Source organism: Lampetra fluviatilis, chromosome 31, assembly GCF_964198595.1.
Source record: "Lampetra fluviatilis chromosome 31, kcLamFluv1.1, whole genome shotgun sequence".
Classification (NCBI taxonomy): Eukaryota; Metazoa; Chordata; class Hyperoartia; order Petromyzontiformes; family Petromyzontidae; genus Lampetra; species Lampetra fluviatilis.
The window spans coordinates 6,464,319-6,489,765 of NC_136305.1; the positions used below are offsets into that span (position 1 = coordinate 6,464,319).

The window sequence follows — 25,447 nt, forward strand, 5'->3', positions numbered from 1 at the left end:
ATGTCTTCAGCTGTGGTTTACCCCATGCTCGTCAGCCAAAAACCCCAGCACAGCTGCAGTTGACACAATTAAAGTGCAAACCCAAATTATATACGAGAGCATGTTCTGTTTATTGTTTTAACATTTCTGGGTTACGATTCCTCCAAGATATTGTTCGTGCAATGCAGTTCATCATCATCATGAACAGCCATAGTCAAGCCACTGCTGGGTGAAGGCCTCCCAAAGACACTATCATCTCCTACGATCTTCCGATATTGCAATAATACAGTAATAATAATACAGCAATAAGGACAACAGTATATGGGGAGCCGAGTGGTTCACACCTTGTCTGTTGGTCCAGTTAAGTTTGCAGGATTTGATGGTTTGATTGCCGCTACCATCCAGATATACGTCATTATCATGAACCATTTTCCGCCCACTGTTGGAGGAAAGCCTCCCCTTATTCAATCCCTTATCCATTCCCACATGCATACCCTTAGTCGTTCACTTATTCATTTCCTTACTCTCTACTTTCACCCTCATACCCCTGCATCCCAGGGTCTCCCAGCTTATCCCTCCCCTCTGAGCCCCGTTTTCGCCAGGACGTCAACATTCCAGGAGATGAGTTGTTGTTGCGTGTTCCCAAATTCTTCCCCATGTCCTCCGCAGAGACACAGAGATATGACATGGTTTTTAATCAATCAATCCCGTATATGCTAACAACGTACGGCTTGGCTATTGATTAAATCAATTTGAAACATCATTTACTTCTTGTGATAATTGGACAAACATCAATAATAATAATTTTGTTGTTTAGTACCCAGGAAAGCCTCAATGATATTCAGAACTTTTTCAGAAGGATCCTACGTTGGGATGCTTGGCCAATTGCCATTAATACGCGTGTTGTATACGGAAGAAAACTGGAGGAATCCAATGCACATGGGGGGATAACACTCAAAGTTTTACACGGATAGATTTAAAAATATATTCTTGTTACTTAAGGCTGCATTGGTGTCCTCTGCAGTTGTGAGTTGGCCTTGATATGGGACGGAATTATGGCACCCTCGTTGCTTTCCCCATTCTTAATTAAATCTTACATAGTTTTCCCTCTTGTACGACCCTGCAAGTATATCCCCACCCAAATCTCCTGTGTAAACACAGGGCCTCTGCGCCATTTAATGAAGGGGGTCATTAATTGTGGCATCAAATGGTCATTTCAAGAGACAAACAAAATGAGAATCAATTATTGACCTGACCGCTCCATCCTCGCCACGGCAGCACGAGATTGAAAGTGGCACTCTCTCATGGTTTGGAATTGCGTGACGCGGCTGGGTAAAACTAAACTAGTTTCATTTTAGCAGGTAAGGCCCCGCTGAGCTACATAGCAATTTTCTTTTCAGAAGCGACCCGCCCATCACAAATGGTAACTCAACAAAGTGGCTCATCGCGTGGAAATTCACAGCAGCCAAATACTCCAAACGCACGTTGATTCTAAATGTGGAAGGGAAACCCGGAGGACCCGGAGATACGTCCACGCAAACACAGGGATAACATTTAAACTCCAAATATACAGGCGTCAGGGTCCGGGATCGAACCCACGACCTTTCTGCGTACCAGGCGAGGTAGTTAACATCTCGCCACCGTGGCACCCCCAAGTAAAGCAGGATTTCGGTGTCATTTAAATCAAGGGTGTCATTAATTGTGGCATCAAGTGATCCTTTCAAGAAATAACAAACAAACAAACAAAAATAATCCATCATTGCACCGCCGTCTCCTGACCCCCCTGCATCCCCCGGTGTGCCACGCCCGGCGAGTTCGCCCACTGAGGTGAGTGCGAGGCCAGGTTGGAAGAGCCGCCGCCACTTCTCCGCCCGGTGCCCAATAAAGGTCACGGGCCAGCGGACCAGCCGGCGCCAAGGCATCCACGTCGTCGCTTCTTGGAACGGCGATAAGCGCTCGTCTGGCGGGCAATAAAGGTGGCGGCTCCGAGTCGCTGCCGTGAACCGGGACCCGCGGCCAAGGTCCACGTGCCACTCCTCGTCCTTGCCGAGAGCGCACGGGATTGCCACGGGTATTTAAATGTGCTCGCCGTGACGGCAAACTATTTATTGCCAAAGCAGACGCGAATGAATGTTAACGGCGATATATATATAAGTTATATAGCAACGGTTTTTTTTTTGTTACACACGAACTTTAGACATGGCAGGTTCGTTTTTTTTGTAATGCTTCACAAGGAGAGGCACTCGGTATGTCAGGGTGTTGACGGTGACGTGGGTAGTATGAGGCGGTTCAGCGGTATAGCTGTTGACTCATACAACTGATGGCGATAATGGGGTCTTGCCTCGGTCAACATGCGATGGGTGTTTAATTCAGGTTCATGTTCAAATACTTGATGTGAGCCAGGCGGTGGTGGCTGTGCACGTGGCCTGTACTCCAGCACTGTTGGTGAATCACACACAGATGTTGTGAAACTCCCTTCCCGTAAGGCGTCAACGCGCCATGCGCTGGCTTGCCAGGAGAAGGTCCCATTTGTTCCATCTGTATGGCATCGATTTGTTTCCCCCCCGTGCATACGTGGGGTTCCCCCCAGGTGCTCCGGGTTTCCTCCCACGTGTAAGCACTCGTTAATTTGCTGAAAATAATTATTCATGTATAGAGGACCGCAGAGCTTGGACAAATTGTTGGCGCCAGCTCACAGCCTGACCGCCTTCCCGCTCGTCTGTGGTTCCTCGCGCCTCTGAGTCGTTCTTCTCTCCCTCCGAGAGCGAGCGGATGCTGTGCGGCGGTGGCGTCGGTGCGTTACAAGTTCAATTATCATTGGACATCCGGTAGGACAATAAAAAAAAATGTGAGAGCCCTTCTAAATAATTTTTCCCTCTTGCCGACGGTTTAAACACACATGCGTTCTTTTTCATTCGTTGCATGAATTACATTTGGGATGGAGTGAATTAATCGGCAAGGTGACTCAGCGACTGATCGATCGATCGAGCGAGTTCAACTCGTGGTCGCGAGTTGACTCAGCCTATCATCCTTCTGGGGTCGAAAAGTCGAGGTTTAAAAGTGCATAGCTCCAGTGGCTTCCTAATATCGGAAGGAAGAGCATTCCAGACGGCCGCAAAAGCGCATCTGAAAGCGCGCGATGCGATGACCGTCTTTGTTCGGTGGTCAGCCAAATGCCGCTGCTGCTGCGAGGATGACCAGAGTTTGCGTGACGGGTTATGCTCCTTGACAAGACCAGCGAAGCATTGTGGTTCACTTGTGTCGAGCACTTTGTGTGCAACGAGCGCGACGATATAAAGGAGTGCGACCTCATGAAAAAAATAACCCGTAAAAACAAAGTTTTTCACTATAAATCCTTTATATGCGTGGCGGCTAGAGTCCTCTCGTCCTCTGGCTTGAGATGGCTGCCACCTATGGGTCAGATGATTGCCTGCCACCATTAAGCAATTGGTAATTAAATATAAAAAAAATCCTAAAAAGTGTAAAGTTATGGAAACATTTTTTCACGAAAATAAATTGTCACGCACAACGAGTCTGTGTGCAAAATGTCAACTCGATTGGATCACGGGAAGTGGGTTAAAAAACGACCGAAAGATTTGCACGGTCGTAAGCGCGCAAGCAAGCAAGTGAACTTAATATAAAGGATTTTAAAAGATGGTGATGACGACGTCGACTGAATGTTTAACTGCGCCTCACTATTGCAGAGCGCCTCACACGTGTGCACACGTGCTTCTCTCAGGCCACGCGGAGAGACGGAAGACGTGACGGGAGGGGGAGGCACGCGACCTTCGCGAGCGGCACGCCACCTCCACCGTGCGAGCCGCGCAGGAATGACCCGCGGGGCGCACGATTAGCGCACGTTCGTGATTAATGGCTCGATCGATAGGCTGGACATCGAGGTGGTGTCGCTTCGACGGGTTTTCTCGGTGGGTTCGCCTCGGATTTGCCTGAAGGTAGATCGCTGCGGTTAAGCCGCCGTGCGTTCGGATTGAGCCAGAAGACAATGGAGTTTGCAAGCGACGTCATGCACAGGTCAAGGACTCTCCCGTCTGGCCGCCTGATCTTGCTGCTGCTGCTGCTGGGAGTGTTGTCCGGGGTACCTGCTCGGACTCACGGGGTGGATCTTTCCCGGAAGGAAGATGGACGGTGCCGACGTGTCGAGCCCCCGCTCACGCAGTACGAAGGTGACGGCCCACACGCGCGCACGCTTGCTCACGCGCGCACGTACACCTGTAGGCCAGTCGGTTTCAAAGGCAATTGTCACAGCGTGTTCGTTTGCATGTTTTTTTTGCCACCACAAGTGTGTGCGGTCAATGCAGACTTGATGCCTTGCAATAGGCATCTGTTTGGTGTTTGAACATCTTAACACCTCCTGTTTTATTGCCAGCAAGGCTAAAGCCTATTCTTATTTACTCACCATTTTGATTACTGGCAAAAATGTCCCATAGATACGTACACGTGTGCTGCTTGCTGTTGCTCGCACGCCGTCTTAGGCCTCTAAGCCTGTTCTCAGCAACCGGTGTGTCCTTCTATAATAGGTGTCCACCGATACCACTTTGGATTTTTTTGGAGAGCACCTCGTGACCTCCGAGTGAAAGGTGGTACAAAAGAGTAAATTAATATCTTAATAATTGTTAGGTTTTTTCTTGACTGGTCATCGAACAAAGATGGGCACTGCATTGCGCGCTTTCAGATGCGCTTCTGCGGCCGTCTGGAACGCTCTTCCTTCCGATACTAGGAAGCCACCGGGAGCTATGCACTTTCAAAATCTAGATTGACAACTCATTTCCTTACAACTGCCTTTTGTGTTAAGTTTCGTTGCACTTTCCCCACGCGCCTGCGATTAGCACGGTTGGCTACGTACAGGGTGCGAAAGAAGCTCAACGTACCTGCATACATTTACCAAAGGCTCCGTCTTGTGTGTCCCCCTTCAAAGACGTGGAGCCTTGGCTGTCAAGTTTCTCCTTCCCAGGAGCTGAGGGCTACTCACAGCTGTCGCTGTACCCCCCGCGGGCGCAGCTGCTCGTCGGAGCCAGGTAAAGCGAACCGGAGACGTCACGGCGTGAAGCCGCCGAATGCCCCTCGGCATTGGTCAGGGGGGCAGCTTCCCGGTTTCCCGCAAGATTGTCTCGCACCAACAGTCTGTGAGCGAGCGAGCGAGCGAGCGCGCGCGTGTGTGTGCATCTGTGCAAACGGCTGCGCGTGCGTGTGATGTTTATCGAGGTCGACGTGGACGTTTGCACGGTACACACGGCGGCGGTTGAAGGAATGAGCAATGCCGAAGAGTCACTCTTGTCGGTTGGGTGCGATGCCTCGTAATCCGCTGCCGTCGAATTCTCTTGCAGGAACCACCTCTTCCGATTAAACCTCAGCAGCCTGGCTGTGGTTCAGGTACGCTGAATTCATTGATAGCACAGTGTAAATCAGTGACATGGCCCAGGAAGTGTGTATTCGCCGCCTTGTGTGCGTTCTGTGTGCACGCCTGCATACACGTGTGTGCGTTGCGTGTGCACGCTGTCATGGGAACCCTGATCGAGTTAAATTCTACATCAATGGAAAACTTATATTTTAACTTGTCCTGGGCCTCTTTTAGGTCGACTCAGACTTTAACGAGTACCTGATGCAGTGTGAAAACATTAGCACTGGTGACACGAAGGTGGACGGGAGATGGTGCCAGCCACACCAACCTCTCATGCGCCTTGCCGGCCTTAATAGGTGCTCGTGAACAGCACTTGCCCCAACAGTCTGTTTGGGCTATATGGGGGATCTTTGTTTGTGCGCATGATGCAAGCAGTGAGACTGGATTTTTCGTGCACCGCGTTATGGTCCTCCGTCACCTGAAATTCAATTCCAAGGCCACATTTAGCACAAATGGTGATTGGTATCTGAGAGCCATGTAACTATCCACCGATTCATCCGTCAAAATCAATTCTTGCGCTCAGGACACACGACATCTGATCGCGTGTCAAAGAAAAAAGTGTTCACGAGTAATGAAATATATATGAAACGCATGTGTTAATGCTCCTTCAAGCCAACAAAACAAGCCTGACAACACAGACGTATTTATTTTAATAATGTAATAATAACTAATACTTTATTCAGCAGCGCCACACTGAGGCGTACGACTCTCTTCCAGGAGGGTCCTGCATTGGGTAGTTTTATTTTAATTAGAAAATAAATATGTATTTATACTGGAGGAATGCTTTGAGCTATAAAGCTGTTTTGCACAGATCTCCAGTCGGGGCACGGGGTCAGAAAGTTACAACAACAACAAACAATACAGAACCACGAGAGGAGTGCAAAGTGTAGGAAAAGTAAACAAATCACAAAGAAAAATGAACTATTTTTTTATTTGACCAGGTAAGGCCCACTGAGCTATATAGAGATTTTTTTCAAAAGTGACCTGCCCACAAATGATAGCTCAACAAAGTGGCTCATTATGTGGAAATGTATAGCAGCCTCTGTGCATTATGCCAAAGCCATCAGCAGTTGCTGAAGAATTTGCATTGTGGTGTCCCCTATGTTGAACTTCTTTTGCACCGTACATAGCCAACCGTGATAATTGGAGTCCTGGGTGCCCGTCAACATAAATTCGGTCCCATGTGCTCAAATTTTGATTTTTTTTGTTGCCAGCGTGCACTATTATTTCGTCACAATTATTATCGTGGTTGCACCCTATTCAAGAGCCGAATGGCTCACAGGGTTATACCTAATAAATGAACTGAATTGAACTGATTTGCCGACTTGATCAGCCCTGATCGTCCAAATGCTGAAGCTACTCGGGATCTTGATTCCCGTGTCCCTGGCCTGTGTGCTCATGCGTGCCCTTGTACTTTTGTTCACAGTCCGTGGAGTGGCGATCGGACGAGGCGACGATCAGGGCATGCATTAGCAAGGGCCGATCCGTGGTGAGAACACACGCATTTTCCCGTGTCATTCATGTCGCTGGATAACTTGGGAGTCCCAATTCCCACTTTGTCTTATTCTTATTCGTGCCATTTTGCTAATTCTATCATTCCGAGGGGTCAGAACTGGGATTTCTATCATCTCTATTGATATCTCTGTACCAGGTGGTGGAAATTCCACATTGCCGTGATGGGGGCCAGTATCTCCGTATGAAAACCACGGTTGACTTCCTACAATGCGGCACTCTTTGGAGTGGGTAGAATGTGAAATTTCACAGGCCTTGTCGAATACAGTAAACACAAACCGCTATCCACTATCAATTCAGGCTCATGATTCAATTGAGTAATCGAGTATATTTGTTTACATAGTAGTGAATACCACTGTTGGCTACAATGGTTCAGTAGACTTATATACTATACGTACACAGGTTGTAGAGGCAACGGTGCAACATTGCAATTTCGTGATGGTGCACGATCCTCCATGTGAAGGAACCCTTGAGAACCCCTCCAGAGGGCAGGTAGTTGGCCTACTCTTCCACGCTGGGAGTACCCTCACTTTACCGCATCTCCCCGCAACCTGCCGATCGATAAACTGTGGTGTGTCCACAAAGCAACGTACGTACGAATGAAATAACAACAGCAAAAAAACGTGGATCTTTACACGCCCGATTCAATGCGTGTGCCGCGAGTTTACGAATCGGTATTAACCGATGCACCGTCCGTTGCACGTCCGCCGTGTGCAACACTTGAAACGACGTTCCTCGGAGTTCTCCGAGCGTGTCGTCCTCTGAACCTCCATCCACCCTCTCCCAGGACGAGTGTCAGAACTACCCGAAGGTGCTGCTCGTTCGGGGCAAGCACGTCTTCGCTTGCGGCACGAACGCCTTCAGCCCCGTGTGCGCTCGCAGGCAGGTGAGACGAGCGTCGTCTCGACTCTGGAACAAAAAATATATATAATGGAATCGGTGATCGTGTGTGTGTGTGTGTGTTGCTGTGTTGCGTGTGTGTGACGGGTTTAACGACACCTTTACATTTACGCGATCTAACCCAAAAAAAACTTCTATTATGGACGCCAATGGGTTTTTACTTAAGTGTCAAAATGACCTTTGCAGGCGGAGGACCTGTCGGTGACGCACGAGCGTGTGAGCGGGGTGGCGCGCTGCCCCTACGACCCGCGCCACCACTCGGCGGCGCTGCTAACGCCGCGCGGGGAGCTCTACGCCGCCACCGTCATGGACTTCTCTGGGCGCGACCCGGCCATCTACCGTAGTCTGGGGGGCCTGCCCCCCCTCCGCACGGCGCAGTACAACTCACGCTGGCTCCACGGTACCGCTCGCACCGCATCGGGCAGTGCAGCGGGGCACGTTGCGGCCACAGCCGCTGCCGGAGATATTGACCGCAGAGCACGACCTTGATCTTGGCACAGAACTAACGTGTGTATGTGTGTTAAACTTTTTTCGCACCTTCTTGGTTCTTTTGGTAAAGTCACGTAGAAGGGAAATAATAAAATGATAAAAATAAAACATAATGTGTTTATTATGTAAAGTCACGTAAACGAATCGGCATCCCCCTGGACCCGTGGCGTATAACCCCAACGCCGCCGTCGCGCGCGCGCATCTCTCCGCGACCCAACCGTGACGAGCAGATCCCAGCTTCGTGTCGGTCTACGACATCGGCCACTTCGCCTACTTCTTCTTCCGCGAGCGCGCCGTGGGAGAGGCGACCGAGTGCCCCAACGGTGCTGGCGGCGGCATCGGCGGAGCGGGCGGTGGCGTGGTGTCGCGAGTCGCCCGCGTGTGCAAGAACGACCAGGGCGGCCGCTACCTCCTCGAGGGCACGTGGACGACGTTCAGCAAGGCGCGGCTCGACTGCAGCTCGCCCGGGGAGGCGGTCGGCGGTGGCGGCGGTGGCGGCGGTGGCGGCGTGGCAACGACGTACGAGCATCTGCGCTCGACGTTCTACCTGCCCGAGCAAGACCTCGTCTACGCCGTTCTCTCCACGCGAGTGTGAGCCGGCGATCGCCCCCCCCCCCCTCCTGCCCCCACTCCCCCTCAACCCCCCGTATCGTCGTGAGTTTGCAGCGGAGCAAATAAACATTTTTGTTACCCTGCTGCCGTGTTTGCGCATCTGCGACTGATGACCAGGTTTGGTGAAGTATGGTTAAATAACGCTCACATCATCATCATCGTCGTCGTCGTCATCCAGAGGAGATGTTTGTAAGATGTTAGGCCACAGTGTCACTGTGCTTGAACATACATGGGGCGAAACTCATCCTATGCCTCTGATCTTGTTCATGTTTTTGTTTTTTGTTTGTTGCGGTTGCACCCGATTCAAGAGCCGAATGGCTCACAGGGCTATACCAAATAAATTAAACTGAAACTGAAACTCTCCATATGACAACCACCATTGACTCTCCACAAAATGGCTCTCTCATTGCGCGATGAACCGTGCAAGTGACTTTTTTGTAAAAGGTAACTTTCGATCTCTGCCCCGTCCCGTTTTGCCTGCGGTCGTACAGGAGCAGCATCGAGGTGTCCGCGGTGTGTTCGTTTAACCTGACGGCGATCCAGCGGGCCTTCAGCGGTCCCTTCGCCTACCAGGAGCACCCTCGCGGGCCTTGGAGCCACCGCCCGAACCCCGACCCCAACTTCCAGGCAAGGCAGCGGGCGGCTCCGGAGGCTGTTTGCCACATCGGCACAAGCTTTGTCAAGGCGCTCTTCTTCACCCTCCATCCCAGCTTAAATACACGCTCCAAGCTTGGTGGTGTTTCATTCGTCACCTGAGGACGGCTGCTTGCGTTGTGGCCGAAACGTCGTGAGAATTATTTTATTATGTTAAATTTTTATTATTTTATTATTTCCATTCTACGTGACTTTACCAAAAGAACCAAAAAGATGAATCCCTGCAGTCACGAAAGCATTAAATCGAAATATCTAAAGATATCGCTCGTCAGAGATGTTTGCCGCATGATATATGCGTTGAGTTGTGTGTCAACGAATTGATTCGGTAAAGCTAGAGGCACAGACCTGCAAAAACTTGCTCTGCTGGCGGGAAGGGCCTCCACTCTAATGGGCTCCTCCAGAAGAGGGTCTGTTGGCCTACTCTTCCACACTGGCGAGACGTCTTGGAAGAGGCGGGAGTGCCCACACTTTACCCCACCGCATGCGACCTGCCGATCAACTAACTGTGGTGGCACCCATTTATACTGCTGGGTGGACAGAGGCGGGGGAGTTCAAATTAAACTAGCGACCTCTGCAAGTCCACTGCCAACCATTCCACCGTGGCAGCGTTCCGTTTAAGACATTGAATTGACTCCTCGTTAAGTTCAAAACGTTCGCACACCACGGCTAAAACTCTTTCCACTGGTGGACCTCTAATCCCTCGTGTGCCCGGATATTTGCGTGCAGTGCGGAACAGCGAGCGGAGAGGAGGAGGAGGGGGAGGAGGAGGAGCCGGAGGAGAAGAGCGCCCGTGCGGCGTGGACATCAGGGGGCGTGGGAAACCCTGGCGGCGGTGCCGGCGGAGGTGCCGGCGGTGGTGGCCGGCGGGGCACGGGCGTGAGTCTGGAGGACCGGCACAAGCAGGTGCTGATGCAGGGCGTCGTGCGATCGGCCACGGGGACGCCGCTGTACGCCCACGGACCCGGCCGCCTCTCCCACCTCGCGGTGGACATCGTGCAGGGCAAGGAGGCTCTCTACCACGTCATGTACCTGGCCACAGGTGAGTCTTTCTGGCGTGCCGTGTGCGCGCGCACGCACCCGCGCCCCCCTCCCCTCCCCCCCCCCCCCATCGCGCATCTTCGTTCAAACGAACAGAATAGATGCCAATTCATTTAAATGAGGATGCGGGAATCGTAATTCACATTAATTGGTATTTATTTACGACGGCCCAGGAATCGTCCGCATGACTTATAACGGCGCTGTGCAATATCATATACATCTCACGTGCATCTCCACTGTACGTATATCTATATGTTAAACTTCTATCGGCACCGTTCGTAGTCAACCGCGCTAAACGGTTGACTCCGTGAATAAATGCAGGAATTTATTAGAAGATTTATTTTCGTTTATATGGAGATGAAGGGATAGAGGCAGATATTGTAGCAGTCTAGGAATCACCGATGTAACGAATTTTTATTTATTTTTACAGCCTACACATTGTCCTAAACTTCCCCATTTATTCGAATTGTGATCCAGGATTTCCATTTTAAATGAATGGGTGGGAGGTTCTAGTGTCAATTCCGACGATCGCCACGAGGTGGCGCGCCAACCCTGTTAGAATCCCATTCAACCGGATGGGGAAATTAACACGGGCATTTGCCGAAAGTGGAGCCACAATTCTCGCAGGAATCTCACACGATGGAATTGTGAGATTCAAATCGATTCCCTGCAGGAATTGCCCAGCACTGATCAATAACCAGCAGAAATTTAGTTTCATCCCATTGCATAGCAACCTTTCAGAAGAAGCATCTTTTGGAGAGAGTTTTTCTCTGCTCATTTCCACGTGATTTTTCTTTATACCTGAGTATTATGAGTTACTTAAAAACCCTAGAGTGAAATTCTACTTGTTGTTTAACATAATATGAATTGCTGAGTGCCAGTGAATTAAATTACAAGCTCCGAATGGACTAAAATTGTTTTGTATGGAAACTTTTGGGTATTCCACCAATGAATTCCGTATTTTGTCGACGTGCTGTATTGACAATTCTGTCTCTCTAACTCCCACCTCCCAACCTCAGCTTGACATGTGGGCTTTCGCGACCAATATTATCCATAATAAATAGGGGGTTTGTTTGGGTTAGATCGCGTAAATATAAATGTGTCGTTAAACCCGCCACCACCCGACGCAGCCAATTAGTAAGGTTTGTCCCGTAAACAAAACGTGACAGCACAGCACACCGATGGTGTGTTGGGGACTAAACCAGTTCCGTGAGATTTCGCCGGTGACTACAACCAGCTTCATCAGGCGATGAGCTGCTCCCGCTTCTGTAAAAAACGAACCTTCCCCCTCCAACCCGCAGACACCGGCACGATCCGCAAGGTCCTGGCGTCCGGCCACGGCGACCTACGCGGCTGCGTGCTCGAGGAGCTCCGTCTGTCGTCGTCGGACGCTCGCGGCGGCGACGACGACGGGGGCGGCGGCGGTGGAGGGAGCTGGGACGCCGCGTGGGACGAGGGTCCCCGGGGGCACGAGGCGGACGGGCCGCACGGCGGGCCGGAGCTGCTCGTGCGCAGCCTCCTCATCGTGCAGGAGGAGCGCGCGCTGTACGTGGGCCTGCGCTCACGCGTCCTCCGCATCCCGCTCGAGAGATGCCATGTGCACGCCACACGGGGGTTAGTCGCGACAACCGCCCACCCCACCCGCCCCCCTGGTCTTCTGTCGGTGTGGTTTTTGGTTTTTTTTTGTCAGCGCTTCGAGAGACCGCGAAGGGCAGAGGTGGAGACGTAGAGAGAGAGTTGGCGGTCGGGAATCAGTGGAGCCCCCACGAGCATTTCCGTGATGATGATGATGTATATATGTACGTTGAACTTCTTTCGCACCGTACATAGCCAGCCGTGCTGATTGGAGGTGCATTTCATCCAACCACGACGGTTGAAACAATTTTGCACGTTTCTTCAATGCACCGCCCTGTGTCCGCCCGGCAGCATTAGTGGCTGTGCCACAGTTGGTCGATGGGCAGGTCACGTGTGGTGGGGTAAAGTGCGGGTACTGCCGCTTCTTCCCAGACGTCTGGCCAGCGTGGAAGAAAAGGGCCAAATTGTGCTCAAGAGAAGATCTCAGGAGTTCCCAAGCGAGTTGAGGTACCCTCCGTCAAACAGTGGCATGAGCATGCAATTGCAGGGCTGCTCCTTTACTTTTCATTGTACTACGTCTATGCTCCCTGCCTTCGCCAACAGGCACTGACCAGCATGGTGAAGTACGGTTAAATAACCCCCGTGGTCTGCATGGGGGATGGAGAGGCCCTCATCCAGTAGTGGAGATCTGATTAGGAGACCGGGCACAGTCCAGGCGATTTGGCCAAATCCTGGTTCGACACACGCGAACGGCGCTGTACGTATTGTTTTTGAACTGAAGGTGTCCTCGTGACTCATGAAGGTAATAATACCTGCCCTTGCCATGCCCCCCTCGCCCCCCCCTCGCCCCCTCCGCCCCCCCCGCCCCCCCCCCCAGGGCGTGTGTGTCGGCGAGGGACCCGTACTGCGGCTGGGACGTGCGGCAACAGCGCTGCACGACCATCGAGCGCAGCATCAGCATGAGCCTGTGGATGCAGGACATCTCGCGCTGCCCCGTGCGTGCACACACACTCGCGTTTACGCACGCACTTGCACAGGTCCCCCGTATAGCCCACATAGAACTGTTGGGACAAGCGGCTGTTCGCCAGCATGGCGCACGAGGAGGGTGGGTGGTCAGCACCACGCCCGGCTGTCTTTTTCTCCCGAGTGGGCATGTTTACACACATTTAAGGCTGAGTCAACCTAGGGGAAGCTCAGGACAGGTTCAAATTTCCGCCGCTGTTTTTGGTCGTGAGCGTTCAACTAAAAACTAACCTAAATGTTTTATTTAGCGGGTAAGGCCCCAACTGAGCTATACAGCTCTTTTTCAGAAGCGCCCTGGCTATCACAAATGATAGCTCAACGAAGTGGCTTATCACGTGGAAATTCATACCAGCCAAATACTCTAAAACACACGTTTATAAATGTGGAGCGAAAAACCTGAGGACCTGGAGAAAAATCCACACGACCACAGGGAGAACATGCAAACTCCAAATTATACAGCAGGCGTCAGGGTCAGGATCGAACTCACGACCTCCTGCATACCAGGCGAGGTAGTTTACATCTTGCCACCGAGGCGCCCCAATTGATACATTTGTTCACGTGACAACTTTATTACTTGGCAATCTCAGGTGGCGGAGGGTGTACGACACATTTTGCTCACGTGGCAATCTGGCCCAAGATCCAATTATGAAATGTATTTCTGTATCACCATTTCAAATAGCACGGTTGGCTACGTACGGTGCGAAAGAAGTTCTACATACACATGTACACTCACCCGCTCACTCACCCACTCACTCACCCCCTCACAGTCCGATACGTTCGGTGTGAAAGAAGTTCTACATAACACACGTACACTCACCCGCTCACCCACTCACTCACTAACCCACTCATGGTCCACTACGTTCGGTGTGAAAGAAGTTCTACATAACACACGTACACTCACCCGCTCACCCACTCACTCACTCACTCACCCCCTCACAGTCCGATACGTTCGGTGTGAAAGAAGTTCTACATAACACACGTACACTCACCCGCTCACTCACCCACTCACTCACTCACCCACTCACGGTCCGCTACGTTCAATGCGAAAGAAGTTCCACACGTGCACGTACAAACTAGGCCCACGATGTTTGTGGCCATCGCCACCCATTTACCGGGTGACCGTCGGGAGCGCGACGCAGACGCGGAATCAAACCGTGGACGGTGGCTTCGGGGCGTGGACGCCGTGGCGGGGGTGCGAGCACGCCGACGGATCGGGCGGGGGGGGCCACTGCTCGTGCCGGACGCGGGCGTGCGACCGCCCGGCCCCGCGCTGCGGGGGTCGTGCGTGCGAGGGCGCCCGCACGCAGGTGGCCAACTGCTCCAGGTGAGCGAGGCAACGCGTTTTGATTTTTTGTTTAAAAAAAAAAATCTGTTTTTTTCGTTTTTCGTGCTCCTCAACTTTATTCCGAAGACACGACCCCTCAAAGCGACAGCTTGTGGAGAAGCCTTCGTCCGGCAGTGGATTGATCGTGCCTCACGACGACGCTGATGGCGATGGTGATATTGGTTTCAGCATCTCTGGCTCAGTGCTCTGACCCCCTGTACCACGTGTGTGTGTGTGTTCATGCATGTGTGTGTGTGCCTTAAAGTGCACATAGTCTGGCACAAGAGCCATGGTGATGTCACCGCTACTTAGTGGCGAATGACAGATGTTGCTGTTGTTGTGCGTGCATGCGTGTGTGTGTCTATGTGGTGGGCGGTGGTGTAGCGGTTAGCGAGCTGCGCTACGAACCCGGCGACCCGAGTTACGATTCCCGCTCACGGCCAACACCAGTGACGATTATTTGAACCGGTCCTGGGCCTCTCTTAGATCGACTCAGCCTCAGATGAGTACCTGGTGCGATGTGTAAACATCACCACTGGGGAGACAAAGGCGGCCGGGCGTGGTGCTGGCCACCCACCCCCTCGTGTGCCGTGCCGGCCTTCATAGGTGCTCGCTCACAGCACTTGCCCCAACAGTCTGTTCAGGCTACACGGGGGATCTTTGTCTTTGATCCTGGATGTTTGTGCACGCTTGCGCGCAAGCATGTGTATGTGTGTGTGTGATCATGCGTGCGTGTGTGATGATGCGTGCGTGTGTGATGATGCATGCGTGTGTGTGTCTGCTCTAGGAGCGGAGGCTGATGATGCGTGCGTGTGTGATGATGCGTGCGTGTGTGTGTCTGCTCTAGGAGCGGAGGCTGATGATGCGTGCGTGTGTGATGATGCGTGCGTGTGTGTGTCTGCTCTAGGAGCGGAGGCTGATGATGCGTGTGTGATGATGCATGCGTGTGTGTGTGTGTCTGCTCTAGGAGCGGAGGCTGATGATGCGTGCGTGTGTGATGATGCATGCGTGTGTGTGTCTGCTCTAGGAGCGGAGGCTGATGATGCATGCGTGTGATGATGCGTGTGTGTGTCTGCTCTAGGAGCGGAGGCTGATGATGCGTGCGTGTGTGTGTGTCTGCTCTAGGAGCGGAGGCTGGAGCCCCTGGGCACCGTGGTCCGAGTGTAGCGCCACCTGCGGGGGCGGCGCTCAGAGGCGAACGCGCGCCTGCAGCAACCCCACTCCCCGACACGGTGGCAGGGCCTGCGAGGGACAGAGCTACGAGGAGAGGTCACAAAGATCCCCCTCCCCCGTATAGCCTCGAACGACAGACTGTTGGGGCATCACGCGCCAGCCGCCTTTGTCTCCCCAGTGGCGAGCGATGTTTACAAACAGCGCGCTGGGTACTCGCTCGAATCGGAATCTTTGTTTAGAACTCAGGAGGAATCCGATGAGCTATGAAGCTCTTTTTTTAACAGATGTCCAGTAGGGTCGGGTCAGAAAGTTACATATTGAGGCTGAGTCGACCTAGGAGAGGCCCAGGACCGGTTCAGGTAATCGTCACTGGTGCCGGCCGTGAGCGGGAATTTAACTCAGGTTGTTGGGTTCTCCGAGGGAAGCAGCGCTAACCGCTACGCTCCCCTCAAACACACGTACAGAGGCACACTCGCATACAATATTCCTTTGTCAGCCTAGAGAGGGCATAGACCGTGTTGAGACACCAATTGCCGATGATTTGTGCAAAGCTGGGCACGTAACTCGGTTCACCGAGTTTGTAGCACCTTGCTTTTACCACTCCACTACCGCTTCCCACACTGCCGCACACACAAAGACAAAGATCACCCGTATAGCCTCAACATACTGTTGGGGCAAGTGCTGTTTGCGAGCACCTAAAAAGACCAACACGGCAAATGAGGGGGGCGGTGGCCAACGCCGTCTTTGTATCCTAAGTGGCGAAGTTTACCTAGGTGACGCCCAGGACCGGTTCAAATAATCGTCACTGGCTGTGGCTGTGAGCGGGAATTGAACCGGGTTTACCGGGTTCGCAGTGTAGCGCGCTACCCGCTACACTACACACACACGCACACACACGGGCACACACACGCACGTGCTCACAATGGGACCTGACCCGCTCGCGGAATGACAGCTTCCCGCTCCCCCCCCCCCCTCCTTCGCAAAGCATCCACCGATCAAAACGAATCTCATTTAAAATGCATTGAATTCATCAGCCCTCACAAGCAACATCCCCGAGCCCTTTGTGGCCAGGAATACATCGTTATACACACGGATTATTATTTTTTCTTCCCCACTTATCTACCGAAATAATGCGCCAGTGCGCCTTATCTGCTAACGACACAATTTCCGCGCTGAAATGTGTGCATCGCGTCTCGCGCGTTTCCGCCAAATTCAAAACGACAACGTGGAATAACGTTGCAGAGGATGGCATGCGACTGTGGTCCTGCGGCCTTGTGACCTATGACATGCCTCTTTATGGAATCGTGGGGAAAGCTGGAACAGGCGGAGCTCAGATGAGATCGGTGTGATGGGGGCATCTTTTACAAATGGAAGACTCGTTCAGTTTGTGCAATTCGTATTGGGAAGCTCCGACAGGTCATGCGTACGACCAACTCACACCTGATCTCCAGAATTCACCCGATCTCGTCACGGTGGCGTGGTGTTAACTATCTCGCCTGGTATATAGGAGGTCGCGGATTGGATTTCGACCCTGATGTCTGATTATGTTTGAGGATTTTTGCATGTCCTCCCCGTGGATATTTGGATTTTTCTCCGGGCCCTCCAGTTTTCCCCTCCACATTTAGAAAGACGCATTTAAAGTTCTCAGCTGATTTAATTTTCCACGTGATAAGCCACTTTGTTGAGCTATCATTTGTGACCAGGTCGCTTCTGAAAAAGAGCTATATAGCTCAGTAGGCCTTACCTGGTAAAATAAAAAAATAGCTTTCGTTTGTAACCCAAAAGCTAGGCTGCGTGGGATAGTGCTTGGACTGGTGGACCACGATCCATGAAATAGGTATTGTAGGTGGCTGTGGTGCTACGTTGTGTGTAGCAGGGTGCAGTACGGCAAAATGCACGTGCATTATTGTACTGAGATTATATTCTCTGAAGGCTGTGCTACCTGCCTTGATGAACCTGCTCTGAACAGAGTGGTGAATTATGACCCACATGCAGGACCCGATTTAGATTTTGCACGCCCCAGGTACTGTAGGACCTCCAGTAATATTTTCAAAACGAAAACAAAGTAAAAGAAAAAGAAAATGTATTTTTACAAAATTAACAACAAATAAAATTCAGCAATCACAAATTAAGTAACTTTTCACTTCATCTCTGGAGGCCCCTCCAGCTGGCGGAGGCCCCTGGGCTGCAGCCTCTAAAGCCCCCGCGCCTTAATCCGGCCCTGCCCACACGGCATGGGGAGGCCATCATCTAGCAGTGGATTGACATAAGGACTGAACATCCACATGATGAAAATGAAGATTTGTGTGCGTGCATGCGTGCGCGTCCATAGATATTTGTGTGTCTGTGTGTGCTCCAGACTTTGTAATGAGAGGACACCTTGCCCACCTGTTGTCTCCTGGTCACACTGGGGGATCTGGTCAGACTGCACCAAACCGTGCGATGGGGGGTTCCAGGTGCGACGTCGGATCTGCCTGCACGGGAGCCACTGCCCCGGCTGTGACGTGGTACGCTCCGGCAGAAAAATCCCACGTGCTCCTACAGCACACTCATTGCGCGTGCAGCGAACCGCGCACTCCCTGCCACTTCTCCCCACCCACCTAGGCACTCTCCGTCTCTCCGTTCACCCAGGGCCTCCCCCCGAATGACTCAACATTTAACCGCACACGGATTGCACGAACGTGTGACTCTCGACCTTTTTTTGTCGCTTCGACCCCGTCGACCCCCGTCGCCGCCAGTCGCACCGCGCGTGCAACGAGGAGCCGTGCGGGGAGGCGCGCGCCCACACGCCCTGGACGCCGTGGGCCACCTACAACGCGAGCGGCGATGGCGGCGGCGACCGCGGCGGCGGCGGCGTGGGCCCCGTCGGAGCGCGCTGGGAGCGGCGCTTCCGCTTCACGTGCCGCGCGCGGGGGGTGCCGACGCCTGACGGTGTCCACGTGGGGCACGCGCGCTCCGAGACGCGCTACTGCCCCGCCGGGCTGCCCGACGCCTGCCCGCCCGATCACGGTGAGGGCGAGTGGTAGAACTGGCATAGCAGAGGTCGCAAACGGGTTTTAATTCCTTACCGGTACCCGGCCGCACCAGGGTCGCAAACGGGTACCCGTACCCGTACCCGGCCGGGTACGGGTACCCGTTCCCTACCCGTACCCGTACCCTACCCGAAATGAGTGACAAACAGTTACTCACCAGTGACTCACGGTCTACCCGTACCCGTACCCGGTCGCACCAGGGTCGCAAACGGCTACCCGTACCCGTACCCGGCCGGGTACTATATTGTCTCTCATGGTTATTTATGTCTACAATTCAAAGGGCTCTTCCTGCTTTATCTAAACTCTGCTGCATTGTGGGGCTTGTTAGCGGCACATTTTTTTGGGACATCAACAACGGTGATTGTCCTAAGGAGAAAGTCGTCATTCATTGCCATTGGAGTGTTGAATTTACATCATTGGCTGAGCACCGTCAATGGAGATTAGTTCTCAAATTGTTATACGAACAAATACTCTGTCACTTTCAATATCGCTCGCGCTGACGTTTTGAATACCAATTGTGCTCTCTCTCTATCTCGCTCGCTCTGGCTGGCTGGCTGGCCGGATGAATTTCCGCCTTATGAGTCTCTGTCCAGATTACTTAGCCAGGAAATTGCTCCAGTCGATGGTGCTGCGGATTGCTTCAAGTGGTTCTCCGTCTGTTCCGCGGCGCGGTCGGCGGTTCCACAGTCGCACGCCGGGACGTTATTCTCATTCACGCTCTCTTGATGTGGTCGCATCGCCGACCGATCTGCCGTGAGATGAGCGGTTTTGGATCAATGTGGACGACCATTGTGGTTTTTGTGCTGTTTACTACTATACTAAATTCAAAAGTAATTTCTTTAGAACTGCTTTTAGTGTTTCATTTGTTGTCTTAACTCCTTCCCACACCTCCGAATGAGCACGGTTGGCTACGTACGAGGCGAAAGAAGTTCAACCCACACGCGCGCGCACATCCCACGCAAAAACCGAATCGTTGTCCCCGTGCAGGCGCCACGGACTCGAGGTCCCCTCCCCAGGGCCCCGCCACGGCCCCGTGGGCCCCGTGGGCCGCGTGGTCGCCCTGCTCCGTGTCGTGCGGCCGGGGCTTCCGCGTGCACCGCCGCGCCTGCCTGCAGCCTGACTCGTGGGTCAAGGGTCAGGCGGCGTGCGCGGGGTCACCGGAGGAGTACGAGGAGTGCGAGGAGAAGCCGTGCCAGGGTGAGGGGTGCACCGTGCGCGCTCACAGACAAAGCTTCCCCCACGTATAGCCTTCACATGCTTGTGGGGCAAGGGCTGCTAGCGAGCAGCACCTATGAAGGGCAACAAGGCACAGGTGGGGGTGGGTGGCCGGCACCACGCCCAGCCGCCTTTGTCCCCCCGGTTGGTAATGTTTACCAATGGCGCCAGGTACTTATTTGATGCTGAGTCGACCTAGGGGAAGCCCAGGACTGGTTCAGATAATCGTGAGCGGGATTCGAACTCGGGTCGCCAGGTTCGCAGCGCAGCGTGCTAACAACCACCATTCCCCGCACTCTACTCACACACGCAAATAACCTTGAGATTTATGTAGACACAGGGAATTTATTGAGGTTATTGTCATTGCTCAATATCGCTTGCAAAGTTGATCATGCTGATGGAGATATTTGCTGATGGGATCGCCGGATGGGCATTGAGTGGAGTGATGGAGCGATGTGTGACAGGGAGATTCCGGCCGGGTTGAAGGGGAAAGTGTATCAGGCATTAATAAGAGCAACTCGGATTAACGCGAAAGAAGTTCTACATACGTGCATACATTGGCTTTCGGTTCTGAATGTTGGACCAGAAAAACCAGGGAGGAGCAAGATCGTGGGCGGGGCTGGGTAAAGTCATCGGCATCAGCAGCTGTGTCGCGCTGGGCGTGGCTTGTAGGGGGTTGCCCGCCTTCAAGGAAGCAAGATGCCCCGAGTGATCGATAACTAAAAAAGTCGTCGATCGCAATATTTAGCCACTGCTCAACTTAAGCAGTATAAATGGGCGCACCACAGTTAAGTCGATCGGCAGTGTGGTTGGGTAAAGTGTGGGTGCTCCCACCTCTTCCAACATGCCTGGCCAGCATGGAAGAGTAGGCCAAATACCCTCGGGAGGGTTTTCTCTAGTGGAGGCCAATCTGCGAGAGCAGCGGTGTGAGCAAGCAATGGCAGGGCTGCACCCCATGTACCCTGATGGACGAGTCGTCCCGGCTCTGAGTGGAAAGTCTCCGCTGTTTTTCGCCGCCTCGGCTTGCCAGGGCGCAGCTTCTGGTGCTCATGGGGCCCGTGGTCTCCGTGCTCGCCGTCGTGCGGAGCGGGCCGGCGCGAGCGCTCGCGGACGTGCGAGGGAGACCACTGCGTTGGCGAGAGGGTGCAGCGCGAGGATTGCAACAACCACACTTGTCCAGGTGAGTTCAGGTGAGAAGGCCTCTCGGGGCTTGCACGGCCAAATGCCCTCCGTTTGTTGCGACAAAAACGCGAGCACAATGCGCCGCTCGACATTGGAGGGGAACTGAAACTCCGGAATTCAGTGCGACGGGACCGTACATATGAGGGGGGGAAGTTGGACTCTGCCCTAACCAAGTGGGGACCACGCATAGCAGGGGGGGGTCCCAATGTCCTCTGTTGATTTTTAAAGCATTCCGGCCACGGTGAGCAGCCACGAACAAAAACATCATCATCATTATTATCATCGAGGACCCGACCGACCGTGGTTAGTTACCGGAATTCTCTCTCTCTGTCTCATGACGGCTGTGGACCGCGCTGAACCGCGCTCGGATGCAGGACGGGAGGTGCGCGTCGTACACGTTCCATGAATGGAAAATCAAAAGTCGCCAAACTGCCACTGTGGCAAAGCCCAAACCATCAAACCACGTGATAAGCCACTTCGATTGAGCTATCATTTGTGGCCAGGTCGCTTCTAATAAAGAGCTACATCACTCATTGGGCCTTACCTGGTAACATAAAAATAGTTTAGCTTCGTTTAACCCAGCCGTGTCACGCTCATCCTAACCAGGAGCGCCGCTCAGCTGTCTGGAACCCCCTTCCCATTTTCCGTCAGCATTGCTCACAGCACCTAGGGGCCCAGTCCACGTTACTTTCTTTCAAGGCCCCGTTCCGTCCCCCTCCTCTCCTCTCCTCCTCCTCCGGTGAACTTGACGTGCTCGCGGGCTCCCAGAGGCGAGCTGGTCTCAGTGGGGCCCGTGGGGAGCGTGCGACATGGTGCGCCGCCGCCAGGCTCGTGCGAGGAGCTGCCCGGGCGAGCGCCTTTCGGGGACTCGCTGCGCGGGGAACGCCACCGAGACGAGGGCCTGTGGGGCCACCGCTGTCCCACCTTCAGGTGGGACATCGTCGTTGGGCGCAGACACAATTTTTGTTTTTTTTTGCCGGTAATGGGGTTTCTTTGCAGTGCCAAAGTCGTTCGTTGACCTTCGTTGACGTTCAGCCCCGAACGGTAATTGTCACCTGTACGATACGGAGCACGGATCCCGCCAGAGTCGGGATCCGGTTGTCACTATCCGAGGTGCAGCACCCAGTTCCAAGTCGCGTTGATTGATGTTCCAGCAACTCACAGATTCATTCCAATCACTCGCTCACTGGCGGTTCAGTCGCCTCCTTGTCACCTCTTCTCTTGCTACTGCCGTAGTCACCCTTCTACTGCCATAGTCACCCTTTTACTTCCGTAGTCACCGTTCTACTGCTACTGCCGTAGTCACCCTTCTACTGCTACTGCCGTAGTCACCCTTCTACTGCCGTAGTCACTCTTCTACTGCCGTAGTCACCCTTCTACCACTACCACCATAGTCACCCTTCTACTGCCGTAGTCACCCTGCTACTGCCATAGTCACCCTTCTACTGCCGTAGTCACCGTTTTACTGCCGTAGTCACCCTTCTACTGCTACTGCCGTAGTCACCCTTCTACTGCCGTAGTCACTCTTCTACTACCGTAGTCACCCTTCTACCGCTACCACCATAGTCACCCTTCTACTGCCGTAGTCACCCTTCTACTGCCGTAGTCACCCTTCTACCGCTACTGCCGTAGTCACCCTTCTACTGCCGTAGTCACCCTTCTACTGCCGTAGTCACCCTTCTACTGCCGTAGTCACCCTTCTACTGCCGTAGTCACCCTTCTACTGCCGTAGTCACTCTTCTACCGCTACTGCCGTAGTCACTCTTCCCATGAACTTCACCCATTCACGTCTCCACCGATGCTGAAGACTCGATCCGCCGCACTGACTGTTGCGTCTCACCCACACTGAGTTCATCCATCGCCGCACTGCGCGTCACAACAACAGCACACCCACCCACCCACTCCAGTTAGGCGATAAACGATAATTGTTTTCAAAATTGGACCATGCCATGAACATAAGCCCCCCCCCCATCTGTCCCCATCAGCCCTCTCTGGCGTGTCATTCATTTGTATTATTCTTGTTGCTGTTGTTTTTCAGCCACAGAATTTGACGCAGCGGTGAATGATGCCCAGTGTGGCGGAGGTAAGAGAACAGTCCCGCAAAATGAGCGGAATCGCTGTGGAAAAAAACGTTGGCAACCCCACAAAAGCTCGCTGTCCACAAACGAGGTCCGTCGTTGAGACCAAGGTGGATTAAGATGCATGAGAAAAGCTCGTCGTTACGTTCATCGTGCAGCCATCTATTGTAGATTGTTCCTGTGAAGCTAGCAGGGGGTTATATTAACGTATACTTACGTAGGCTCTCAACGTTTTCAAGGATAACCTCTCAGACGCATTTGGATATTTTTTTTTTGTCCTACAGGGAAACTCTGCGCTGCAGTGTAATTAAATAGCTGGGGACTGCATCGGCATTGATGCAAAATGCAGTGTTTGTTTGTGTGTGACGGTTCAATGCATTCGTGCATTTCAGTGCCACAATTCGATTCAAGAAGAGAATTCCTTGTCTTATTTTTGCCGTGTCTCGTTTGTATTGTTCGTCGTTTGCTGTCTCGTTTATACAGCTTTGTTCGCTCTACTAGCCTAAACGTAACATCAGCATACATTTGTGGATGAACATTACACTTGTTTACCCAAGGAGTCTTAAGGCTCTTTTTTTCCCAGAGGGTCCAACCAATTTTTCGCAGGAGTGGGGCCGAAGTTGTTAACGTGTGATCCCAATTGAGTAATGTTTTCCAACATTTCCATAATGAAAAGTTTCGCTTTGGGTCAGATCGCGTAAATACAAAAGTGTGTCGATAAATCCGCCACTAGCCCAACACAGCCGATTAGCAAGAGTTTAAATTTCGATTTAAAGCTTTCGTGACTGCAGGGATTCATCTTTTTGGTTTATTCGTTAAAGTCACGTAGAATGGAAATAATAAAATGATAAAATAAAACATCATAAAATTATTCTCATCGACGTTTCGGCCACAACGCAAGCAGCAAGAGTTCGTCACGTAAACCAACAGGTGCCGATTAGTTCCTGCATCAGCTGACCGGTGTGCAGGAGGGAAAACCCACACACAGCGTTGACAACCCGGAGAGGCTCGCACGCGCCGTTGTTTCACGTCGCGTGCCCGGTGCGCTCCGTGCCACCGCTGCGGCAGGCTTCGGCACCGTGGAGCTGCTCGCCGTCGGCGCCGGCTGCGGCTTGGCCTCGGCGCTGCTCACGCTCGCGGCTCACGCCGTCTGGTCCGCTCTCCGCCCGGGGTGCCGGGGCGGCCGCTCCGAGCCGGCGGGCGCGCACCCACAGAAGAACCCGGCGCTGATGCGGACGATGTCGCGCGGGGGCAGGACGGCGCGGGGCTCCTCCACAGCGTCGCCCTCCTCCTCGTCGTCCACGTCGTCCACCTCCTGCCGCTCGGCCGAAGTGCTCAAGGTGCGTGGGGTCGCGCGGCGATCGCTGTGGGCGACGTGAGGCTTAGGCCCCTGTTCTTAGCTACGGCTCGGCTCAGGCTTGGCTCCGGCTCTAAGCGAGCCGGCTCAAAGCCGTGCTTGACGCGAGTTGGTTTTGAGCGTGGTGCCCAGGCGTGCTAGATCGTGTAGATATAATGACAATTCTTAGCTGTAAACCTCTACCACCCGACAGAGAACAATCTGATCAAACTCGCGAGAAGTGAGCTTTGTTAACGCCTGGTTGTAGTCTCCAGCGAAATATCGCGGAAAATTGTGGAATAAACTTGACTTTCAGCGTTTCAACATTATACCTACACAACGATCTAACCCAAAATAAACGAATTTTTAAAACTGGCTTAAAGAAGTTCACGGGAATAAAATTAAACAGGAAATCATTGTGCGCATGCATGTGTGCTGGTGTTCTCACGTGAACGTGTGTGCACGTGTGTGTCTTCGTCAGTGCGTAAATGTGCAAGTTGTTGTATATGAATGCGCATTCAAGGTTAGTGGTCACGGTGCTTTGTGCACTGCGCTACGAACCCTACTGATAATGTCGGCGGCGGGTGGTATCAGAACTTGTTCAAAGCTTCTCGTAAATTAACTCGGCCAAATGTGAGTACCGAGTGCAGTTTGCAAACATCAGCACCGCAAACACAAAGGCGGCCGGGCACGGTACGAGCCACTCCATCTCTCGAACGGCACTTGCTCCAGCTCTCCGTATGGCTATAAGGAGGAATCTTTGTGACCGTTTGCACTCAGGCTCTCAACAAGTTAAACGCGGAAGCGGACGAGAAGGAGAGAGCATCATACGTGGAGCGTCATCACACCATGCAAGCCTTCACAGACGACTACCACTCCTGCACGAGCCTCTACCAGCAAAGCTGA

General features: G+C 52.8%; 1 protein-coding gene across 1 annotated transcript; it reads left to right on the forward strand.

The window, feature by feature from the left end:
* The first annotated feature begins 4,003 nt into the window (after nucleotides 1-4,003).
* On the forward strand, nucleotides 4,004-25,447 carry LOC144943588 (semaphorin-5A-like). The gene is made up of 21 exons (XM_078871192.1): nucleotides 4,004-4,163; nucleotides 4,916-5,015; nucleotides 5,325-5,370; nucleotides 6,825-6,887; nucleotides 7,698-7,796; nucleotides 7,997-8,210; nucleotides 8,530-8,890; nucleotides 9,403-9,538; nucleotides 10,292-10,604; nucleotides 11,905-12,217; nucleotides 13,056-13,173; nucleotides 14,341-14,525; nucleotides 15,651-15,794; nucleotides 18,058-18,205; nucleotides 18,437-18,707; nucleotides 19,718-19,927; nucleotides 20,976-21,125; nucleotides 21,896-22,057; nucleotides 23,166-23,210; nucleotides 24,274-24,545; nucleotides 25,322-25,447. The coding sequence occupies exons 1-21, from the start codon at nucleotides 4,004-4,006 to the stop codon at nucleotides 25,445-25,447; spliced, it is 3,636 nt and encodes a 1,211-aa protein (XP_078727318.1).

What these genes read in the sequence shown, in the direction of transcription:
- LOC144943588 (XM_078871192.1), top strand. Translation starts at nt 4,004, where the DNA reads ATGCACAGGTCAAGGACTCTCCCGTCTGGCCGCCTGATCTTGCTGCTG. An exon ending in CATGTGCACGCCACACGGGG is followed by an intron (nt 12,218 to 13,055) that starts GTTAGTCGCGAC and finishes CCCCCCCCCCAG; the next exon opens with GGCGTGTGTGTCGGCGAGGG. An exon ending in CACCGCTGTCCCACCTTCAG is followed by an intron (nt 22,058 to 23,165) that starts GTGGGACATCGT and finishes GTTGTTTTTCAG; the next exon opens with CCACAGAATTTGACGCAGCG.